Source organism: Electrona antarctica, assembly GCF_951216825.1.
Source record: "Electrona antarctica genome assembly, chromosome: 12".
In the NCBI taxonomy this organism is placed as follows: domain Eukaryota; kingdom Metazoa; phylum Chordata; class Actinopteri; order Myctophiformes; family Myctophidae; genus Electrona; species Electrona antarctica.
In genome coordinates this window covers 18,821,445-18,847,228 of record NC_136793.1, presented here as the reverse complement: position 1 = coordinate 18,847,228, position 25,784 = coordinate 18,821,445, and the positions used below count along the sequence as shown (strand labels likewise).

Genomic DNA, 25,784 nt, shown 5'->3' with positions numbered 1-25,784 from the left:
ATTGTGTGTGCGCGGGTGTTTGTGTTTTTGTGGGTGTGTGCATGTGTGTGTATGTCTTGTTTGTGTTCCCCAAGGCCTGCTCTGTACGCTGGGTCAGAGGGGGGGTAGAGCCTTTAATAAAGGAACAGGCCTGCTACAGGGATGCCAGTCTCACTGCCTGGGGCGGGTCATGCGGGCTGATGGGGTCCAGATGAGAGCCACTTAAGACTGGACCTCTCCCCGCTTCAAACCAGCCCAGTTGGTGCACAGATTACCTTCCGCTTGCCGTTCTCCTACACAAAGCCACTGTTCACACCATGGATTTGACAGGTAAAGCCGCGGTCAGGGTAAAAGAACATTCTGCTCTGTAATTGCACCCTCAAACTTTTCATGTGCATCCTTTTTGTGTTACGGCAGGATACTTGGCTAACATATGCTTGGCTTGTAGCGGAGCCGTCTTTATTTTCTCCTGGTCATCAAATGTAAATGTTTAATGTTGTCCCTGGCCCTGCGTGCAGAGGGGTGTCTGGTAACCCAGGATGAGGTTGCTGTTTCCTATACCAACTACAGTGAGCAATAGATGTTTGTCATGTTATCCCCTCCATCCTGCATGGGCCCTTACATCATCCTGTCCTTCTGCTGCGTGTCAGTTTCAGTGGGGCAGAGGAATTTATTTACAGGTCAGACATTGGATCAGCTGACCCATAGTGTCCTGTCCAGAGCCCTCCCCAGGACAACACATTATTACATGGTTTTATGATTGAGAATGTAATAGACTGCTTAACACTAAACAGTGACATAATAGCCATACTGCAAGTCAGGGGTGCCCAAAAGGTAGATCGCGATCTACCAGTAGATCACAAAGGCTGATCACATGACATGCCCCTAAAGAATATTTCAATTAAATATATAAAAATAAAATTCAAGTGGCATCTGCCACTTGAATTAAAGGTGACTTGATTGATTGACATCAAAAAGGGCCTGTCAGTTCAAATCCACAATGCAATATTTTGTTTTCAAGAGTGTTGCTGTGAACATCGGTAGCATTATAAATGAAATACAAAAAAACGTACCTATTCGATTTCTCCCCCTCATTCCCATTCCTCATTCCCATTCCAAGTGCATTTGTCTTATATGTAATGCCAGCGCCACTATTCTAAAGCAACCTCAGGTACATATTTAAACTATTTTCAGCAATGGTGGGTAGATCTTGTTGAGCTGGTCATTTTGTAGTAGTAGTAGTAGTAGTTCTCAAGTCAAAAAAGGGTGGGCACCCCTGCTGTAAGTTAAAGGGGAATTCCACTCATTTTCAACATTTTACTGTCATTAATATACCCACACAACAACTCTAAGGTAGGACCTATATTAATGACATAGTAAAATGCTGAAAATGAGTGGAACTCCCCTTTAATGACATAAGAACTGACATTTCATGTGAATTGAATATCACTGGTCCTCTTCATTGACATGGTGAGGCTATATCCTATAGTTTACAAAGCCAACTAAAGAAAAGTGCTCCTCGGAGCACAGGTCCACCGGTTATTGTGGGCCAGCAATTTCCGGAATTCGCCAATGGATGGAATACGAAGAATCTGACGGATCCATCTTGATCACTTGACTATAGAGATAATGTGTACCGATTTGCGTGATGTTTGGACACAATTTGTATTGACCGAAGGTCGCAGATTCGGTAAAAAGATTCGGCAATAACTATGAAACCTTGCATTTTTGTCACGTCACATCACGTCACTCAATCTGTCACTGACAGTCGTTACTCACAATATTCTGCCCAGGTCTTGTGACATCACTATAACATAATCAGGGATGATATTAAAATCCCCATACATGGGGAAAGCCCCCATATTGTGCCCAGGTCTCGTGACATCACTATGACATCACCATCCCCATACATGTGGAAAGCCCCCATATATTGTGCCTAGGTCTCGTTACATCACTATGACATCATCAGGGATATTAAGCCCATATACGGGAATGTGATCCTTCCCCATCCATCCTTCCTCTTCGATGTCTCCCTTTTGACTGATACCTGTCCATTTAAACTCTAGACGGGCCTGCCCCAACGTTATGTGTGCAGCCACGCCTGGCAGCCGGTGAAAACAAGTTTAATTTACTGTTTTCATTTATTTTTGAGTGGTGTAAACCACTCCTACAACTGGCTTTGTCTGTCTGTCTGTGCTCAAAAAATGAGCATGGTTGCTACGGTCACCCAGTTCACCCGGGTGTGATTTCATTACGTCAGACATTACGTCAGATCAGAGCTGATCAGGCTATATAAGACCTTACACCACTCAGTTCACACGGGTGTGATTTTTTAATATATATACCGGTATATAATGTATATATATATATATATTTTGGGGTATACAAAGCACAGAAAACACCCAAAACAATTATTAAAAATAAATGAAAACACGTTTGAAGTTACAGTGGGTTTGTATAGGAAGGGGCGGGGCAGCAAAAATGAATATCAAATATCTAAATACTGAATGGAGCAACTTAAAAACTGTCAGGGGTGTTCACAAAAGCCTGAGTAGATGATAAAATAACAAAAATATTTTTTGAAAGTGAAATATCCCTTTAAGTAGGCAAACAACCCACTGATGGTAATCAATGGGAATTGGTAACCATCAATGATGTGGACTGTTGTGGCCAAAGGGCCTGCAATGAAACTATCTATACAATATGAAAAACACAGGCTTTGCAATAATAAACAGGCATGGAATCAACCCAACATTGTCATACAGTATCACTCTAGAATTAGATTATGTATTACTGATCAATTGAATACAATGGAAACAAGCCCTGGGGCTTTTTGCCTTATAGAATTAACTTTGACTGTATTTCCTGTCGTGTTAATACAGTATTTAATCAATCTATCTATCAAAAAAGATTTTCACCTTTGCACCAATATCATGTAAATAATATGTTTGCATCCCAAGAGCCTAAACTCCTTTTTGCCAGTATGCAAGCCTGTTCCGTTTTTGTTTATAATTTACAAAGTCACAAAATGATTCATATTCTAACATATATCAGGCAATTCATAACTCAGGTCAATTTGTTGTTCTAAATGGAATGAAACCATACAGAAAGCCAGATGTATCCCATTTCTGGCCTTCACGTGGGAAACATTGTGTAACATTAAGGTTAATGAGCAAGAGGAGGGGAAAAGTAAAGATTCTTTCCATTGCGCAATTACATCTCAGAGACAAAGGGGGATGGAGGTTCAATTAAGCCAACACACTGACATAACAGAAAGAAGGCCACGGTTAGGTAATCCAACAGGATGGAGATTGCTTCGTCATGATCACACACACACACACACACACACACACACACACACACACACACACACACACACACACACACACACACACACACACACACACACACACACACACACACACACACACACACACACACACACACACACACACACACACTCTCTCACACTGGGGGCTGCATGTAGGACATGGCGCTCCACATTGGCCCAGGGTTCAGTTACTCCTTCCATTACTGCTGACTAACTCTTGCTCCGGCTTGAGTGACAGCAGTGGGGCGTGTGGAGCAGAATGGCGTCCATTGACGATCTGGAACGATCTGGAACAGAGGAGCCTGGGAAATCTGGGCCAGATGAACCTGATCCTTGAAACAGAGCCTGCCGCTGCTGGCTCTGGTGTAGTGGTGTTACACATCTAGTAGCATCTGCCACTCGCAGGTGAGAATGACCTCCTTGACCCGAGGGGTCATCGGACACAACACTAATGGTCAGGGTGTAGCGACTCCATTATGTTTCCAAGGACAATTTGGAAGTAAGGCTGGGCGATATACACAAAATCGAATCTTTGACCAAATACCTCGGTATCGATATTATACAGTTACACATCAAGATTATTGATGAATGATCATCAGAAATGATATAATATCTGCTGGGTAACAGCAAATAACAGAGAAGCAAAACTGTCAATGAAGTTCAGCTCATCAGTTTACAGAAGTGGTTCTCAAAGTGCCATTTCACCACGTTAATCTAAAAAATCCCAGACAATATCTAGTATAATATCATGATATCATTATAAGAAGCAACGTCCTCGATGTGAACACATCATTTTTGTGTTGCACTTGCTATGACATCGGAATGTTTGCGTTAAAGTTAAAGGTATATGGAACAGGATTTCAGAAAATAGCAGAAATAGCACATCAAATTTGAATCGATCATTACTTAAGGACGAGGTATTTTGTGTCAGTTTCTACGTCTGCCTGCCTTCTGCCTGTATTTCTTAGGTATCTTTCTTGGTGTGTCTGGTAAGTTTCTGGGCATCAACCTTCCATGCGAGCCTGCAACCAATACCGTCACTTGCAACATACACCAGCGGTTGTCTGACAATCAACCGGCCAATTACAGCGCGACCTTCGCTCCAGGACATGGGATTGAAGCAGCTAACATGATTGTCCCTCCAGATAATGGGACCAGGACACCTGAAAGGGTAAGTAAAATAACTGCGGAATGAAGAGCGTCGTCGCATTGGGCTGTTTTCTGTTGGACTTTGTTTACCAGCGAGCGACAAGCAGCAGAATGCTACGTTTAACTTTAAATGTTAGTTGTGTAGTACTAGTAACCAGTACCATGCCATGCTGATTCTAAGCACAGAAGAGGTTCATTTCCGTTCAAAAGAGAATAAGGAATCAGGCTTTTGTCTCCACAAACACTTTTAAACATTGCATTTATTGTGGGAGATGCAGAGGTAAAGCATATGTGACAACAATAAAGCCTGTACAATATCATAAACATAGTGGCCAATTTTGTTTGGCTCAGAGAGTGATGACCCGCAACACCTCATTCTCATTGGTCAGTCTCACAAAAGAGGAGGAGCACCACAGGTTGGTACCGCTGCCGCAGAACTGTGTGTGGGTTCTGCAGTCGACTGGCTGAACTACAAGTAAAGCAAGGGTCTTCAACATATTTCAGACCAAGGACCCCTACTGAGAGAGAGAGAGATGAAGCAGGGACCCCCACTACATATTGGATTCATGTTCATTCATATTGGACATAATGATTCAATTATTCTGTAAATTTCACCTTTGGCTCTGTACTTAATTGTCTGCTCTTTGTTCCCTCTAGTCTACACCAAACCACTGAAAATAGCAGATCTACAAGCTCACAACGCGTCGCAGACGTGTTGTGAGCTTGAACCCCCTAAGGGTCCCGGACCCCCTGTTGAAGACCCCTAGTTTAAACACACAGCACCATCTCTGAAAACAAGAGCACTACTTGTGCAGAAAAACAAAACAAAACAAATATGTAGTATAAAAAACGGACGTTATTATTAACAGTATATAGGGAGGAATGCCAAAATGCTATATTTACAGTCGTATATTCACCAGTTTACTTTGCAATAGTAGTAAATATGAAACCCAGGCCTTTAAAAAGACTGTTTGTCAGTACCACAGCATGTAACACAAGCACCACTGATCCACATACCTTTTCTCCAACTGAGAAAGACGGTACAGTACCATGTGTTATTCCCCCAATGGCAGAACACCAAAAACGATGATTGTCAAAAAAGAAAACATCACAAAGCCTGGTTCATATTTGGTTGCGTGTCTTGCATCAAAAATCGCTGATCTAAAGGCTCACGACATGATCTTATACATCTGCTATTTTCGGTGAGCATGCAACTAAGTATAAAATGGGCATAAGTAGGCTCTGTAACCAAATAATACAAATGTGCCATTTGTACTACATCATGAGTTATGTCTGAAGAGCAGATGAATAGTTGCTTGACTAGAATTCGTTCAATGAGGAAACAGGGGGAAAAACAACAACTGATAATCATGTACTGGACAATTAATAATTCTGGGCATGTCAGAGGTCTGGTGTGTAGTGGAGGAAAAGCCAAGTAGGGACCCCATCCGGTCAACAAAATATAGGGTATAAGTGGTTAATAATACTGACTGGTGGCTTATCCATCTGAACCGCTCTATAAACTCACATTTAGTCGAGAACTCTGAACTACATTCACCAAAGTAGGAAAGCAGCAAACAGAGCAATTATTTCACTTAAATGTTGTGCCTCTCAGACAGAAAGGCTAATGGACAACTGTGGTTCGAGCCACCCTGATCTGAAATTGGAATACAGCAGAAAACAAGGGTCTCTTGCTCTCAAAGTGATACCTCGCTTTTAGCCATTAAACAACCTGGCATCCCTGTTATTGGGCAAACTGTTGAAAGCTCACAACACGTCACAGCTATTTTCTCTGTATTTGGGCAACACTGTTGTACGACTAAGTATAAAACAAGGGATTAAGTGTAACAATTTTGCTGTACTTTGAACATGCATTCACTACTGTTTAGTTTGAGCTATTATTAAAAAACAAACAAAATAACCTTTCCAAAAGAAATAACTAAGTAAAGAATCCTTGCATACCCCATGCAACTTTTAGACAAAACAACAGCACAGCTGATAACACTTTGAGAAAAGGTATTCTGGTGCAGGAAGTTGCACGTTGATATATGCATGGCAAACACTACAAGGATGCTCCAAAATTAAATATCACCCTGCTTTAGAGAACAGTGTGCGTCTATGGGGGAGAGATTATAGTACTGTCAGCTAATCCAAAGAGCTACTGTAGTTTAGAATGGGGCCATAGCAGAGCTACTGTAGTTTAGAATGGGGCCATAGCAGAGCTACTGTAGTTTAGAATGGGGCCATAGCAGAGCTACTGTAGTTTAGAATGGGGCCATAGCAGTGAGAGCTACTGTAGTTTAGAATGGGGCCATAGCAGAGCTACTGTAGTTTAGAATGGGGCCATAGCAGAGCTACTGTAGTTTAGAATGGGGCCATAGCAGAGCTACTGTAGTTTAGAATGGGGCCATAGCAGTGAGAGCTACTGTAGTTTAGAATGGGGCCATAGCAGAGCTACTGTAGTTTAGAATGGGGCCATAGCAGTGCTACTGTAGTTTAGAATGGGGCCATAGCAGAGCTACTGTAGTTTAGAAAGGGGCCATAGCAGAGCTACTGTAGTTTAGAATGGGGCCATAGCAGTGCTACTGTAGTTTAGAATGGGGCCATAGCAGAGCTACTGTAGTTTAGAAAGGGGCCATAGCAGAGCTACTGTAGTTTAGAATGGGGCCATAGCAGTGCTACTGTAGTTTAGAATGGGGCCATAGCAGAGCTACTGTAGTTTAGAATGGGTCCATAGCAGAGCTACTGTAGTTTAGAATGGGGCCATAGCAGAGCTACTGTAGTTTAGAATGGGGCCATAGCAGAGCTACTGTAGTTTAGAATGGGGCCATAGCAGAGCTGCCACGCATGTGTCTTAACCGGCCACACATGTCAGGAGGCACTGGTGAGTCTTAACCTGCCACGCATGTTGTTGGACTGTTGCATGTCGGACCATTAGTACGTCGGGTAGTACGTGACGTCGTAGGATGGGGGTGCGTGATTCCGTCTACGCCGCGCAGGTGACACAGCACTGTCTCTGGATCGACCGGAGGGAGCAGCGACCCAACAGTTTCAACTTGTCACAGAAGCGGGACGTCATGCTGTTCTTCCTGCACACTGGACCTGTTCAACACACAACACCAAAGAAGAGGCTTCACTCCAACACTGGAATATATACACATCAGATGTGCTTCCAATGCACACACACAGGGGACTGTTAGCATGTCTTTGAAAGAATGTGGTACAGAGGGAGGGCTGGGCGATTAACTGGAAATATGTCCATTATGTCCATATGTCAATATGTTATTTTGAACCAATAAAGCACCACTTAATCTGGCTCATGTAGGTTAATCGAATAATATATTTTATATAAAATAAAATAAAATAAAATCGAATTCTAAAAAATTCTAAATTCTAACAAAGTTAGATTTTTTTTACAATTGACAAAATTGATTTGTCCAATTAATCACTGTTAACTGTTAAACATATTATGTTTTGTTGAGCAACAGTGGTGAAAATAGCCAATCTACAAGCTATTTTATGTAATCTTTCATTAACACTCATTTATTGAAAAATTAGGATCTAATTCACGCCAGCATTTTTTTAATTTGAGCTCTTATTTTGAAAAGCCGCTATTTCCGGTCCATGAGCAGTAGTCATAACCTTGGAAGCTACACGGAGCGGACAGGCCTTGTTTACCATCTGAAGCCAGACCGGAGCTCTGCAGAGCTCCAGATAGTCATATCTGTGCCGTCAAAGAAACGCTGTTTTGACCAAAATGCCATCTGAGACAAGGAATAGGAGATACAGGCGATTGAAAGAAATGGATAGAATGGATTATTATGGCGACGACGATCTAAGATGGGCGATCCAGTGCTGTGCTAACAACACAGCTAGTTAACCGGCTAACGTGAGTAGCATTATGGCTCGAGCAATCGAACGCGCCATAAAAGCGCAATTGCCGAAGGCCGTCGGCAATGGCGTTAAGCGTCAGTATCAAAATTAGGCTTCAATTGACTTTAATTGTCGGCAATGGCGCTGAAAGTATTAACTACAATGGAAGCAAAAAGTACTGGTTTGAAGTCATATCTGCACGCAGTGTTGCTGGCATACCTGTATTGGTCTTACATTCCTGCATATTGCACTTCCTGAGTGTTTCTGGCTTGTCCATCTTCTCACAGAGGCTGTTTGGCATTACGGCCAAGTCCTCCTCACTCACACAGTTCACTTCACGATGCTGCACACCACCGCCACAGCTTACAGAGCACTGTACACACACACACACACACACACACACACACACACACACACACACACACACACACACACACACACACACACACACACACACACACACACACACACACACACACACACACACACACACACACACACACACACACACACACACTATTTAGTCCACTTCCATCAATGGTGCACAGTTACAAAGTACTTTTACTGTGGTACTTTGCTCGAGTACATTTTTTGAGAGTCAGTACTTTACTTGAGTGTTTGTATTTTTAGATACTTATGACTTTCACTCCACTCCACTACACAATAAGACAATAATATAATAATATTGTACATTGGACTCCACTACAAAACAGTACATTATGAATTACTGTAACCTAATTTCAAATCCAATGAAAATAGCAGATATGCAAGCTCACAACCAGCTTGTAGATCTTCCATTTCCAATATTACTGAAAATGTGAGTACACAGTACACTGTCCACCACTGGCTTTCCATGACTATTGCAACCATCGGCGTACCTACACATTGTTCACAGGATTTAAAGGTATATTCAGTGATTTCGCTTCATTCAAATATCACTTATTTTTTTAGGATAATCCTCCCTACTATAGAGTGTGCTGACCATATAAGGAGTTCCTCCCTGTCCCCAGTGAGCCCTTGGGGTCAACAAACCCTAATTTCAGTTTTGGTGGCAGGTGGCAAAGCCTTCATCCAATCAGGATGAGAGGGGCCTTCCTCCAATCATGTGTGGGGGCGGGCCTTGGTGCACATGCTGTTGCACTTCCCCCCACTGTAGAGCGTGTGCATGTGCACATTTTGTTCCCGGGGCGGACTGGGTGGTTTTCCAAATCACCCAAATCACTGAATGCTCCTTTAAACATTTCACGCTTTAAAAACCTCCAGTGTCATAATGGGCACCCATGATGACACTGGATGATCCCTCACCTCCTCCCAGTCCTGGGGGTCCCAGTGAGAGCAGGGCTTTAGCCTGCAGGACTCGACGCTGTTTGGCCTCAGTGGGGAGCTGCAACGCTGGGGCTCCGGGCAGAACACCAGGCGCTCTCGGATTCCTTCACCACAGCTGCCCGAGCACTGAGGAAGTCAACAGGGCATCGTGTGATGATTCAGTTCACTCACCAGAGCAGTGCTTCTCAAAGTGGATTCCAGGGACTCTCTGGCTCGGTCTAAATCGACCCTTTCAAGTCTGTAACTCTGACAGTGTACAAATGGAACCCCAACGGGGTCCATTTGGTTCCATTTGTACACTGTCAGAGTTAAGGGGAGACCTTGAAATGTAAACGTTTGAGAACCATTGCACTAGAGAGCAACAATGTGGAACATGTAACTCAGTATATCATGAAATGAGAGCAACAAGAGTGATGAGGCGCCTTTTCAGCTTCTTCAAATCAAAACATTTGTGGTTGCCTATAGCAAGATATATTATTGTGCACAATCTCAGCAGTATGGCTGGGCTATATATCGACATCACAAGTATCTCACAATGTGCCACATTGCAACGCATTGTGAGTTTGTAGATCATATTCACTAGTTTTGTACACCACCATTGTACAAAGAAGTATAATACTGGATTACGCTGTTTATCAGACTAATCAATTCTATTTAGACGATTATTAAAAAGCTATTAGAACGAAGAAAGAAAAAAAATCCTTCCTCTCCATTATTCCATTAACCTAGATTAGTACTTCTAAATATAGGTTTTTATATATTCTCAGTTAAATGCGCAGCTCATACTCAGCAAACTGAACGAATCTATTGAATTGTATTAAAGTGCACCCCACCTGTCCCCAGGGCGACGTGTTCCAGGCCATACAAGTTTTGGAGGGACAGGCCATGGTGCTGGACGGTCTGGAAGACAGGTCCTGGCAGTGGAACGGCCTGAGGGGACGGCTACTCTGGGAGTCAATACACTGAACGTCACGCTGCCTCCGGCCCACCACGGTACAATCCTCTGAACACTGCAGAGCACAGAATAGGAGATGAAGCCCGAGCCTGGGGGTTAGAAAAGCTGCTTTTGCACCCGGGAGGCTGCCAACTCAAATCCCTGGACTGGCTGGAAAGATCCCGATGGGGAAATGAGAATTTTTCCTCACTCAACCACCATTGCATGGGTGCGCTTGAGAAAGACACGGCACAGTGGAAGACAGCGGTTGTACTGCACAGCTGTCCAAACACGAACAGTATGAGGGCGAAGGAGCATCCATGCTCATTCCTGAATCGTTGTTCAACAGATATTGTTCAATAGACGGTACGTGCATGCATAAAGTGAGTGGCAAAGTGAGTTTAACGTAATCAGATAGGACTTTTCTGTTTGGGTGTATGGGCTGTCAAGGCCAAAAAGTATTATTTTTTTCAACTCATTAGGCGTTCCTGCATAATCTCCGGGTATGATGATGATGTCATGCGCATACCCTCTATTGTGATGAGAACATGTCCAAATCTGACATACTGTATAATTTTATTATAGGCTGGCGGGGATCTCTCGACACATAGGCCCATATAATAGATTTCAGGTGAACTCTTTGGACGCCCATTCCCATAGGGGGCGGTAGGTGCCGAGTGCCAGCTAAATGTGCAGCATGAGCAGAGAAGAAGAGCTCTTGTTCTTGTGCCTGAACTGAAAGTACTCATACCCCATGGTCTACTGAGGCCCACAGAGGCCTACTAGCGAGCCGATCATTGTTTTGTTTAGCGGGAGCTCGAATTAATGTTTTATCACGGTACTTCATCTAATTACAAGTAAGACGCGTGAACGCGGGAAGCGAACGCAGCTGTTGTGGCAGTCTGACACACACACACACACACACAGAGCTATTTTTTTTTTTTTTTTTTTTGCGTGCGTGCGTGTGTGCGTGCGATGCACGTGCGTGCGTGCATGTGTGTGTGTTTTTGTGTGTGATACAGCTGCGCCCTCTGGTGGCGGGCGGGTGGTGTTACAGCGTGACACAGACAGACACACAGACAGACATGATCTGCTGGGTCTCATAGTAAATGCTCACTGCGTTCGCAATCACTGCGTTCGCAATGAGCCAAAATGTCACTAAAGACGGCGTGCACGCGGGGATTTTGGCTGTTTCTTACATGGATGCTAGCGGTGGCTAGCGATGAAGCTAAGATAAGGTAAATAATGTAATATTCTGTATTAAGGCTAATTTATCAAATCTCGGGATCTCGGGCATGGCTTCCAAAGAGTTATTAATATATTTTTTCAATTTATGGAATTTCTTATATTTGTTTGTTTGTTTTGTTTCATTAAAAAAAATTGGGACAGGGGAAAATCTTTATAATATTGTTTTTTAAATGTAGGAAAAGAAATGGGATTTTTACTCGAGTCATGACCCAAAGAAAATGGTCTCTGACCCACAAATGGGTCCCGACCCACTGTTTGGGAAACAATGGTTTAAATCGTTCAAAATGGATGGCAAAACAAAAACAAAAACACAACACAAAGGTGATAATCCTCAAATCCAGTTGTCTGTAGTAGGTGGCCTAAGCTTACTGACCGTGCTCCAGTTGCTACTGAGCCAGGATGCGCAGGGTTGTAGGTGACAGGTCCGGGCGGGTTCTGGCTTCTTCAGATTGGCACAGTCCTCAGCACGCTGGGAGCTGCACACCACGGTTCTCCACACCGCACCGATCCCACATGATGTAGAACACTAGGGACAGCACGAGGGACAGATGCTTTGATCTTCGCACAGAGGGAAGCGCAGACATACCGTATACATGTGTTTTGAGCGCTACAAATGCCAAATTGAGTCAGGGATCTCAACAAATCACACCAAAACTAAATGATGCCTAGGCTGTGAGCTAGTTCAGGCAGACTCGAGGGGTTTGCGCGCATGTGCAGCACTGTGTAAGTGTCAAGCGATGTAACTTTATGTGATGTATCAAGCCCATGGCCAAATTGGTGGTCTATGGTTGTGCTCACCTCAGTCAAAGACGTTATGTTGGTTATGCATTATGCATAACGTCTATTGTACGTCCTGTTGCCATCAGAGCCACTGAATGTTGTATGTGCTTTGTTTGCTCCCACCCAGCACCATCAGTAGGCTCTCCGCTTTCCCTCACTTGTATTTAGTTTGTACATTTTTATGAATAATGTTCTGAGACTGAAGCTACCGCTATTAATGTTCTCAATCTAATCGTGAGTTATCCGACTGATAGCCATCTAAGTAAGCGAAATATAGAGATGACTCAGCATACAGTATGGACCTCACCTCACTCCAGTTCCCTGCGACCCAGTAGAGCCCCATGCTGACCGTCTCTCTGGCCATCAGGTTGCCATAGCCACTGGTGGAGGTGACCGCGGGACTGTCTTGCTCTTGCCTCCGGCTCTTGGAGCGATGGGAGGAGCCTTTGGAGCGGGGGGTGGGATTCTTAGAGCGAGGGACCGAGCCGCCTCTCTTGGGAAGCTCAGCAGGCTTCTTAAGTTTAATAATCTTCACAGTAGTGGATTGGGGCGTCACTGTGGCGGCGACTGCCCTTTTCACGGAGAGGTTTGGAGCTCGTGTCGCTTTGTACGGAGCTTTGGATGTGCCCAACAGCGACGGCTCTGTGGGCACAGGGGTGCTGCGGAGTCGTCTATGAATCCAGCGGAGATATGGATGGACGTAAGGCGTGGGAAGGGGAGAGCGACGAGTGGTCTCGGCCCATGTAGCGGTACTGGTATGTAACGTGGGTTGGGTGGTGGTTGTGGTGGGAACTCCAGTGGTACGCGGGTTTTTCCGCACGGATGTAGCAACGGTGTGTGTCGTTACTGTGGTGAGCGGTGTAACAGTAGTCCTAAGTGATGCTGCCGTGGTGCTGACATCCAGGTCAATAATGGCCTCCTCCTCCACTGGTCTGTCCTCCACAACGTAGTCATAACCGGGGGTGTACACCGGCACGTCTGGTGTGCTCCCAGCCTCTTCCTCCTCCTCCCGTTTTTCTGGGTCTTTCTGTCCTGGATTTATCTTGTGGTGGTCATCCCTCTCGCCGGGACTGGTTTTAGTCGGGAGAAAACCTTCGTCCTCGCCTCGCCCGCTGCCCTTTCTTCTCACGACGAGATCGAACTCGTAATCGTCCGTGTCTATGATTTCAGGGGTTGTGCGGGACATCGCGGTGGGGATGAAAGCGGTCGTGGTTCCTCTGCTCCTCGTCGGCTTCTCTGTTGTTGTTGCCGTGGTTGTCGTGGTTCTCGTCGTCTCCGGGTGCCGAGTTTGTGTGACGGGATGCCTGGTGGAGTGGACCTTCGGTGGGTTGATGCGTCGGAAATTAGGGGGAGAGCCAGGTCGTCTGCGGAGATTGGAGTTAGGGCAGCTCTGCAGGGCACATAGGGACCTGGACCGTGGCTTGGTGGAGAGGTTGCAGGTCCTTTTTGGTGCCAGGGTGCAAGTGATGGTCCGTGAGCGGACACTGCCTCCACATGTCACTGGACACTACAGGGATGAAAGAACACAGTCCACAAATAACATCTGGAACAACATGGAACGCATCTGTGTCACCGTAGCTTTTAAGTTTTAACCACTTTAAGATATATATTTTTTGGGGCTTTTTCTGCTTTTATTGATAGGTTGAAAGTGGATTGACAGGAAATGGGGAGAGAGATGGGTGGGAAGACACGTGGCAAAGGCCGTCGGGATCGGGAGTAGAACCCGCGGCACGCCGTCAGGCTGGCTCAGCAGCCTAGGTGCCCAGACGGTTGAGCTAACCGTCCGGGCCGCTTTTAACCACTTTAACCATTATTTTAAACTTGAGCTATTGGAAAATAGCAGATATACAAGCTCTGTGCCACGCTTCGAGCGTGTAGATCTTCTATTTTTTGAAAAATCGTGAAAATGTGTGCAAATCTTGAATCTTGAATATACTGTCTATGCTCTCACAGCAAATGTTTTTAAATCTTTGCTTCTGGGGGTCCCTGGAACAAAATATTTTCAGATGGGGTTTCGGTGGCCAAATACATATCATTCTGGGAAACACTGACATAGAAATCAGAAAACTGTTAGGATTTAGAAGACATTTGTAGAATCAGCACCCGTTTTTCGCCCCAGACCCGCGGCCGGGTCTGGGGCGAAACGCGTCGTCGGGAACTGGGGTGGCGATCCCTGTTTTTCTCACTTTTACTGGTTTCTCACTTGTACTTTAACATTATAGATCCTGCATACCGGTATGTGCAATGTTTTACAACAAATGCACGCCTTTTTAAATAACTAGACAACAAGGCAGGTGCGCAGAAAACTAGGCCCTGAAGCTTTTGAGTGAGTGCCCGCGCCAAACAGCAGATGGGCTTGTGATGGACAGAATTGATTATCTCGTGAAGTAAAACATGTGCTCCGTTCCCCCTGTCTCAGCTAATCATAGGCCATCTCAGCTGAAGACTTCAACGGCAATCCTGTGAAAAACACATGCTATAAGCTCAGAGTTCAAGAATTTCACTGACTGCAATGTAGTATCTATGACTGCAATGTAGTATCTATGCGAATGTAACAAATGAATAATCTTGAACCTTGAAGGATAAACATAGGACAAAAAAAATAGAAAATGTAATAACCATAGAGGATGAGAGGAAACAGAGGAAACACTTGCCTCCTCCCAGTTTCCAGCAGCCCAGTCCTGTCCACAGGGCACATCTCTATTGCAGGGAACCACAGGTTTGGGTTTGAGGAGATGTTTGCAGTCCATGGGGTGCAGCACTCTCTCCTCCCCGGCAACAGTGCGGACACACAGTACTGTCCGCTTGCGCGCCCCGTCTGATCCACAGGTGGCCGTGCACTGCTGCCAGCCGCCCACCCACCATCTGAGGGGGGAAGGAATAGAAGGTCGGACAGGAAGATGAAGCGAGTAGGAATGTGGTTGCAAAGTTAACAATATGCAAAACAACAGGTCAACGCAGGCGCACCATTGAGGCTTGTGAGGCGTGTCTGAGTGAGCCTCTAGTCGAGCCAATGATCTCACGTGTCAATATGCGCGCCATTCAACTTTTTTAACCTGTTTCAATATTTTGTTTGGACTGGCACCAACAACTGGCACCTCAATGTCTTTACATATTGTACAGTTAATATAAAATGCATTATTCAGGCACATGTCAGCCACCTCCCTTCTTTTGCCCATCAGGACCACTCTATGCAACGTCATCAAACAGCAACACACACCTATGGTAACATCATTTTACAGGCCACAGTTTTCTGCGTTACAACTTTTTTTCATCTTCTTCTTTTTTCTAGTCAAAAAATAATAATTAACTTTTTGTATAGTATACTCCAATAATAAAGTGGCATATTAGGTGTATTTATCAAATACCTTGCTGGACATTCCATGTTCTTGCACTTCCTGTGTTTGTCTTCTGGCCGGATCTCTGGATCACATAGAGACTCGTCCACAACCCCTACGTCCATCTCAAAGCAGCGTATGGGCTGGTGCTGCTGACCTGCAGCAAAGAACAGAACAAAAATAGCATATAACTATGCCCAGGTGACATTCATTATTATCGATAGTGAAATGCTGCAAAAATCCTCCCCACCTTATGTTGCAAACGGTATTTATTTTACCACTTAAACACTGATTGGGGACCCATAGTTCCCCTCCTTTTTCCCTCTTCAACGAAAATAACCGATCTACAAGCTCACAACGCATCGGCTTGTGGGCTTGAAGATCTGGTAATGGCAATGAATGTTACACCGAAAATGCCCCAGAATAGGGATGCTAGGGTTCATGTAACTGCAATACCTACCTAACCCACAGGTGGTGCTGCAGCCTGTCCACGCCCCATATTTCCAGCGGTAGACAGGATCAATGACCTCGTTTCCTGTCTTTCGTCTCTTCTTGACACTGTACTCGAAATTTATGCCCGGGTTTGTCTCCTGATACAGCAACTGGACAACAACAACAACAACAACAGATTTCTTACATCATGTTAGAGTGTGTTAGTCATTTCTATGTCTCTCTCCCGTGTTTAGCCCAGGTGGACGTGGTTTTGAGCTTAAGGTTAAGCATAGTTTCTGTGAGGTTAGTGTTAATTGTGTTAATGTTAATTGTGTTAGTGTTAATTGTATTAATTTGTTTGCTTATAAGTTAAAAGTCCTCAAGTAGAAACTTTAACACATTCCCTTCCAATGACGTCCCTGTGTTTAATAAACTTTTTTCAAATTCATTATTGAATTGATTTCACACTTTGTGACCAAATATTGTTAAAAACATGGGCAATCGTGCAGGGTCTAGGTCAGGGACAGTGTTTCTCAAAGTAGGGTCCGGTTGACTCTGGTTGCCCACTGCTCCACAGTACCTGGATCATCACAGGTGACCTTGTGGGACCAGGCGCGGTGAGGTTCTCCATGTTCCCGCTGCGCTCGTAGTAGAACGTGGTCTCGCCGGCCTCGTACTCGCCGTTCCACTGGATGATGTAGTTGCCGTTGAGGAAGTAGTCCTCTGACCGCACGCTCCTGAGAGCCAGGAAGTTACCCGCCTCTTCCACCTCTCGCACCAGGATGTCCCGCGCCCCTTCGGGTATCACGCCCACGTCCACGTACCCTGAGGGAGAGAGAGAGACAGAAAGAGAGAGAGAGAGATGGGGAGGTCAAAGTAGGGCTGGGAAATTAACCAAAAATGTATCGAAGGTGACATTAAGAAGCTCTAACCTCTAGGTTAATTGAATCATGGACAAGCAGGGTTTTTTAAATATCTTTTTGTATTTCTTTTATCAATGAATCAGAACAGGGAAATAATATCTAACAGATTTTTTTTATCAACTAAATATCTGATATTTCACTATTAAAATGGATTAAATCGGTTTGTTCGGTCAACTGTTGCACACGAGAAATGTAGCCTACAGTACAGACCTGTGCAGACAGAGAGAGAGACCATGAGGGCAGTGTAAAGTATAGAAAATAATATTTTCATTTAGGACCCCCCCCCCCCCCCTCCATTGCTCTGGATTCTTCTCATAAAGACTTATGGTACCTCTTGTCCTATATGTATTGCTCGCAGCCTTATATATAAGGATTCTTTTTGAGGGGTGCTAGCCCCACTATGCCCAGCTTTGTCTGATTGGCCGGAATAACATTTGTGATGATTTGATTGGCTGAGCACAGAATGTGATGTATGATGATAAGAGCGCCCCTCACTTCACACAAGTGTGATTTTTTTTTAAATGTTTTATGGTTGTTTGTAGTTGTACAGTATGAATGTGTATCGTTCTATGTCTCAAGGTGGACCACAATGGAAACAAGCTTCAGCTTTTTTGTGTATAGTCCACGTTGATGTTTCCGAAAAATTGATAACGCTGTAATTTTTTCTATCTATCTATCATTCATCCATCATAAACGAGGCAAAGGTTGGAAAGAATGGTGACATTGACTTGAAGTCATACAGCCTGGTCCCACAGTAGGTCAGAGGAATACTGGACAACTCACCCCGGTGCTTGCCCGTTTTTCCTCCCGGAATTTTCCCCAGTGAGGGGGATAACTTTGTAATATGCTATTGGCTGTTTGTATTCTTTTTGGAAAAATATAAAAGGATACTCCTGTGGAAAGGCTATATTATTTTACTTATATTGACCATAAACAATTTTGTATTATTTAGTATATGTAAGGTTTTGCCCACTCAAATGGTACCTCGTCAGATAATCCCCACATAGCCTACAACAACTTCCGTGAACCGGCTTCACTGTAGTAGCCTTTACATAAATAATTTTTGTACTTAGGCTGTCTGCTGTCGTGAAAGTTTATAGTTAGAGAAATTCAAAGTCCAGCTGTCTGCTGTCCAGCCTCTCCCACCCCTCACTGGGGAAAATTCCGGGAGGAAAACAGAAAAGGGGTGAGTTGTCTTGTTACCGGTCAGAGCACGGTGATGCAGGACCTACCATGACTGCTGCCACACTCACAACAGCATGCAGAATCCCAGACTGATTCTCTCTGATCTTTAATAGAGGGTGGGCCAGGTCTGCAGGGGGGGGGGGGGGGGGGGGCTGGTTAGTGTGTGTGTGTGTGTGTGTGTGTGTGTGTGTACTCAGCGTGGGGGGCGCTGCCCTGTCTCTGTATTTTATAGTATGTGTGTACGGGTGGGGGAGGTAGAAAGCAGTCATGACTTGGTCTCTGGTGTTTAATGATGTTTGTGGGAAGGTGTGTGTGTGTGTGTGTGTGTGTGTGTGTGTGTGTGTGTGTGCAGGAGGGGGGCGCCTTTTGCCCTAGGTCTAAAGTCTTTTGAAGTCTTAACACATCTGGGCTGCTTATCTGGAAAGGATGCTGTGAGGGGGGCACACGCACGCACACGCACGCGCACACACACACACACACACACACACACACACACACACACACACACACACACACACACACACACACACACACACACACACACACACACACACACACACACACACACACACACACTATCTTGTGTCCAAAACTGTTACTTTAAAAGAAAAAATAAGCAGTGTTCCAATGGATCCAATGTAGTTATTATTTAGTCACAAGTTCTTCTTAATACTTTCCATTGGTTCAATATTTATAAAACCCACAGACACACTTTCATTAAAAAAAAATGTAAATGAGCAAAAATAGTAGATCTACAAGCTCATGTGTGACCTGGTAGATCGTCTATTTTTAGTATAGGGCATCAATTTGTGCATAAAACCGTGGTTAGAGTGTCCACCCTGGGTAAAACCAGCTCACTGGCCTCGTGGTTAGAGTGTCCACCCTGGGTAAAACCAGCTCACTGGTCTCGTTGTTAAGAGTGTCCACCCTGGGTAAAACCAGCTCACTGGCCTCGTGGTTAGAGTGTCCACCCTGGGTAAAACCAGCTCACTGGTCTCGTTGTTAAGAGTGTCCACCCTGGGTAAAACCAGCTCACTGGTCTCGTTGTTAAGAGTGTCCACCCTGGGTAAAACCAGCTCACTGGCCTCGTGGTTAGAGTGTCCACCCTGGGTAAAACCAGCTCACTGGTCTCGTTGTTAAGAGTGTCCACCCTGGGTAAAACCAGCTCACTGGCCTCGTGGTTAGTGTCCACCCTGGGACTGGGAGGTCAGGGTTCCATCTCCGGCCAGGTCATACCAAAGAAAAATGCATACATAGGACCCAGTGCTTCCCTGCTTGACACTCAGCATCAAGGGTCGGTTTGGTCCCTGTGACATACTAGCGTCATGTTCAGGGGGTGTACTTCTACATCATGTCCAGCGGATTTACAATTTAGGCCTTTAGCAGACGCTCTTAATCCAGAGCGATTTACAGTAAGCAGGAACAACAATACAAGATAATGCATCAAATACATAGAAATAGTCATCAAGAATCATAAGCAAGCTAATATCTGTAGATTAGCTGTGCAGTGAAGCTATGAGTATACGTTATAGAGTGCTATTTGCTACGTCAACATACAATGCTAACTTATAAATCTAATAAAATGCTAAATTATAAATCGAATGGCTCATGGCACGACAAGGCTTACTTATTTTTGTGGAGACACACAGACACACACCTCATACACACATAAAAACAAGCAAACAGTGGAAGAATACCATGCCATGCTTTTTGTTATTGCTTAATGTAAGTCGCTCTGGATTAAGAGCGTCTGCTAAATGCCTAAATTGTAATTGTAATTGTAAGAATACAATGCTTTGTTTGGGAGTTATGTGTGTGTTTTTACAGTGTGTTAAGCCTGAGACCTTGTTTTCCAAGTACAAGAGTGGCATTCACACACATCACCCATTGCAGTGAGCCAACCACCACATTAAGCTGTCGAGCAGAAACCCTGCATCTCCGTATTTCAATGTTTTATGTTTTTTTAAATATATATATATATATATATATATATATATATATATATATATATATAAAACAAACATAAAATTGAATGCCCCCAGCCCCCACTTCGTCATACTAGTGTTACACAAAAGTTGCGAAAATAACCAATCTACAGTATAAACTTATTTTAACAGAGGCTCTTTTTGGCCATTTTCAGGAAAGTAACCGTTCTGCACATACAAGGTTTCCATCCGACACCGACGATATCTTCCCCGCACTGGCACTGGCATGCACGCACACGCACAAACACGCACGCGCATACAACAGCCGAGCGCAAGACGACAACCAGCTGCAGAGCCTGCAGAGACAGAGCTCGTTGCCATGACAACAAGAAAACAACACAAATGGTGTAATGCTGATGTTTCAGACTGTCTGAAATCACTTTTAAAAGGAACGAAAAATCCCCCCGCCCCCTCTTTCACAGCCTCCATGGAGGTCCGAGCTACCGGTATTCATCAAAAATCTCTTATGATGCCGCTGTTTGCTCCAGAAGGTCTAGTTCAGTCAGTGGCTCTCGAACCGTTTAATTTCACAGAACCCCAATATGCACTAACCCTAACCCTAACCCCCATAACTCTGAGAGTGTACAATCCAATTGTATACTCTCAGAGTTGCAGGCCGGTAATGGTCCATTATAAATCGTTTAGGTAGTGGGGACCCCCCAGCAATCCACCCAAGGACCCCTTGGGGTCGCCAGTTCCAATCTATACCACTACTCTAGTTGGCTGGTTTTACAGATCGGTGATCCCATGCTGCATTCTGTTCTTCATGGCTTTCAGCAGATCCTAATTTATGATCATTTATGAACTGAGCCGAAGTCAAATGGATTCGCTCATGGTGGAGTTATCAACAGACCGAAAATTCAAACCTGACCCGAACTGACCCGAGCAAGAGCCTGACCCAAGCCCAAAAAGGAAAAAGAAAAGACTGTTTTCTGTTATTGCCGAAATGGCTGAGCAATTTAATAAGGCAGTGGCTCAAATCACATCACAGGGTGAGAGAGAGAATGAGAGAGTGAGAGAGGGAAAGAGAGCAAAAGAGAGGGAGAGCAAGTAGAGCGAATGAGAGAGAAAGACACATAATCACATAATGTTAGTGACGTGCATTGCAATTCATTAACTTCTTATATAACTCTGATTCCAGCAGGTGAGTTTATTTGAGATGTATCGGCTCCATAACTGACCACATGCACACGCGCGCACGCGCGCACGCACGCACGCACGCACGCACGCACGCACGCACGCACGCACGCACGCACGCACGCACGCACGCACGCACGCACGCACGCACGCACGCACGCACGCACGCACGCACGCACACACACACACACACACACACACACACACACACACACACACACACACACACACACACACACACACACACACACACACACACACACACACACACACACACACACACACACACACACACACACAGAATTACAATGGAAAAATTACAAACCCATAGACACGGTAGTGTATTTGGGTTGTTGTGAGCAGTGGTGGGAAAATTACTCAAATTCCTTACTAAGTAAGAGTATGCTATCAATACTGCAATGTAGAACTACTCCGTTACAAGTAAAAGTCCGTAATTCAAAATGTACTTGAGTAAAAGTACAAAAGCATCAAAATGTACTTAAAGTACCAAAAGTTGAAAGTACTCACAGAATGTCCCAAATGTATATGCCCCAAATGAATGTCCCAAATGTATGCCGATCTACAAGCTCAGTGAGCTTGTAGATCTACAAGCTCAGTGAGCTTGTAGATCGGCTATGTTCAAATGGACGACATGTATACAGTAGGGTTGAAGTGGTTAATGTATGGTTTGTAATAATATTCAATCTAAAAAGTAACTGAAGTTTTCAAATAAATGTAGTGGAGTAAAAGAAGTACAATATTTGGATCCGAGATGTAGTCGAGTAGAAGTAAAAGTATTGGAAATACTGAAGTAAAGCACACTACTACTGCTACTTCTCACGCTGATGGCCATACAGATTTGGAGTGTTAGGCCCAAACCACACCAACAAAACAAACAATGCACACCAATGCAACTCCTTCATATCATACCTGACGAAGACCCATAAGGGGTCGAAACGTTGTCATCCATAATAAATAAATCTCCTGTGGGAGCTACGAAACAGTGTGCAGACTACTACTTCTCCTGTTCGTATCTTTTTGTTCAGCACCTGAAAGTTTTTTTGAGATGTGCGTACCTACCTTTGGATTCCAACTCCTTGCAAATGCCATTGGGAATAATGGTTGCAAGTAGTTGCATGTTGCAAGGCGTTGCACGGTGACCTCTGGTGTGCTTAGGTCTTAAGACCTCGTTTATCCATTCAAAATGTTCACTCGATGGTTGCATATCTTTGTTTTGTTTTTGTTTTTTTGGCACAGCCCGAAACCCCAACCCAAACCAATTAGCATCAATCGACGGACAGAACCCGACGTGACCTGGCTGAAACTGAGAACTAGGTTGCATTTTAATTAGATTTTCAGAGTTAAATGAACACTCAGGATTTTGCTGTGGATGCTTTAATATTATTTGTTTGTCGGCCAGCTCACCGAAACCTTCTCCCCCGTCGAATGTGTTGTAGACCATCTCGCAGCTCGTGCCATCTCCTAAACACACTCCACAGCGATCCTCCACTGCGTTTGAGTCTATCCCATAGTCACAGCCTACCTCCTGGAGTTGACACACACACACACACACACACACACACACACACACACACACACACACACACACACACACACACACACACACACACACACACACACACACACACACAGAGGGAGAGAGAGAGAGAGAGAGAGAGAGAGATTTTAAAAAGTTCACGAAAAATATAGTAAGACACAAGAAGGGAGTTTTCTCTTCCCCTTTCTGTGTCATTCAAACACACTGATGTCTAATTTATACTTTGTCACACGATGGTTTGTCATTTTTTTGTTAAAGTGAAAAAAAGCAGATCTACGAGCTCACAACAGAGACATTGGAGATCGGCTATTTTCACTATAGAGTATTTCAAAGTCTTCAGCTTGCAAAATAAAACAAAAACAAAAAAACCCTGATACCCCACAAATGTACTTATAAGTAACAGTACTCAAGTTAGTTACTGTCCAGCACTGCAGTGTAATCCTCCCCAGCCAGTGGCAGCCTTACCCAGCCACACTACCTTGCACACTCCATTGACACAGATGTTCCTGGAGTTGTTGTTCATGAAGCATGGCGTTCCGTCCGTCACAGCGTCCAGCATCTTCTCCGAAAAGTGCTCGTTCAACGGTCGGCAGTTCAGCTCGCAGGGGTTCACTGGGGGAGGGAGGGGGGGAAATGGATTAAAGCATAAATTAAAAATCACACCCGTGTGAACTGAGTGGTGCAAGGTCTTATATAGCCTGATCAGCTGGGGTCTGACGTAATGTCAGTGACCATAGCAACCATGCTCCTTTATACGCAAGTACTCCAGTACTTTAACTTAAGTACAAATTTGACAGAGCGACTTTCACTTTTAGTGGAGCAATATTTGACCAGGAGTATTTAATACTTTGACTCAAGTACATGTGGTTGAGTATTTGAGTCCACCACTGTGTATGTGGTGCCCTCTGCTGGAGGTGTCCATGATGTCCATCATGCACATTTTTAAGGTGTCTGTTGATGTGAATCCTGAAGTTTATTCTTAATAAGTTATATGCATAGTTTGATTGTATTATATGTGATTCATGATTGTTATAAGATATGTAATATATATGTAATAAGATATATTATAAGATATATATATATATACATACAGTATATGATATGCATTTTGAGTTGGCTTCGTCCGCAGCGTCTTTAAATAAATACTTTTTGAAAAGTCTATGAGGAAAATGAACGGCAAATTCTTTTCCGGGTCTCTCGTCGTCATGAAAGGGGGCGGGACTGTGACGCTCTATAGTGAGTCTATACTGTATATCATCATTCTTAAATTTAAAATATGTATGAATACAAACCATCTAAAATGGTCTCCTCTCATTTCCCATTGTACATTTTAATAGACAGTATTTCAAAACAGAGTTAGGACAGAATGATATTAAATCTGATTACAGTACAAGCTTATGCATGCAATATCTTACGAATTACTCGTCCTATTTCGGAAATGCCTTTATAATATCGTTTAGGGGGCATATGCCCTTTCCTTTCATAAAGGATGGCCCAGTCAGTGTAAATAACATAAGAAAGGAAGCAATGAAGCATCTATCGTTAGCATTTAGAGAATTCGACACTTAGATAATTCCGGGTGATTTCACTCAGCTGTGAACATTCCTTACCACTTACAGCAAACCCTACATACTTCATTGACAGGGGTCTGTATTTGTCCGCCTTCTTTCCCCCCTCTTAATCAAATCTCTTTGCTGACAAATAGCTGATCTACAAGCTTACAACAAATGTTCACCTATTTTCACCAATTGCATAATAAGACAAGATATTTTGGTTTACAAACAGGTGACGTTTCATATTATAATCAATTACCAACAGAACCCCAAACCTGTTGTTTTGGGGAGCGTTGGTTTCAGTTCATTCAACCTCCTTTTGTGTGTTGGCTGGTGAGACGCTCCTAGCGAGACATGTATACTTCACCCCGCAGCAGTATTGCGTGCTGACATACAGCTGTCATACAAGCAAACATGGAATATATGCCACATATGTACCAACATATATGCACATATCTGAAATTGGACCCCTACAGATATAAAAGTGGTGAAGTGGTCCAGATATATATCTCTCAACATATATGTACATATATGACACATCGTATATGCACATATATGACACATCATATATGCACATGTATGTGTATAGCACATGTATGTGTAGCATATATGCACATGTATGCTATACATGTGCATATATGATGTGTCATACAGTATATGTGCATATACGATGTGTCATATATATACATATATTGACATATAGCCGGTATATATTATGTTGAGAGACATATATGTAGGGGTCCAATTTCAGATATGTGCATATATGTTGGTACATATATGCAGCATATATAAAAAAAATCACACCCGTGTGAACTGAGTGGTGCAAGATCTTATATAGCCTGATCAGCTGTGGTCTGACGTATGTCAGTGACCATGGTAACCATGCTCACCTGTGCACGGACACGTACACAGGTACACGGACACGTACACAGGTACACAAACATACAGACAAAGCTGGTTGTTGGAGTGGTTTGCACCACTCAAAAATATATGTACATATATTTTCTTTCCGTGTGGGCTAGCTCACATCGTGTCACGGATGTTGCCGCTGTG

General features: G+C 43.9%; 1 protein-coding gene across 1 annotated transcript in view; it reads right to left on the bottom strand.

The window, feature by feature from the left end:
- Window positions 1-7,323: 7,323 nt before the first annotated feature.
- The window catches only part of LOC306934323 (A disintegrin and metalloproteinase with thrombospondin motifs 12-like), a gene marked incomplete at its 5' end in the record, with an annotated part of 37,529 nt that continues 19,068 nt past the window's right edge, over window positions 7,324-25,784 (bottom strand). The window contains 12 exons of the mRNA XM_079516894.1: window positions 7,324-7,561; window positions 8,552-8,705; window positions 9,638-9,784; window positions 10,492-10,668; window positions 12,214-12,366; window positions 12,928-14,127; window positions 15,275-15,485; window positions 15,989-16,115; window positions 16,419-16,560; window positions 16,971-17,215; window positions 23,046-23,166; window positions 23,657-23,790. Of these exons, the coding sequence (XP_079373020.1) occupies window positions 7,446-7,561; window positions 8,552-8,705; window positions 9,638-9,784; window positions 10,492-10,668; window positions 12,214-12,366; window positions 12,928-14,127; window positions 15,275-15,485; window positions 15,989-16,115; window positions 16,419-16,560; window positions 16,971-17,215; window positions 23,046-23,166; window positions 23,657-23,790 (2,927 nt within the window). The 3' untranslated portion in view covers window positions 7,324-7,445. The remainder of the gene's footprint in view (window positions 7,562-8,551; window positions 8,706-9,637; window positions 9,785-10,491; window positions 10,669-12,213; window positions 12,367-12,927; window positions 14,128-15,274; window positions 15,486-15,988; window positions 16,116-16,418; window positions 16,561-16,970; window positions 17,216-23,045; window positions 23,167-23,656; window positions 23,791-25,784) is intronic.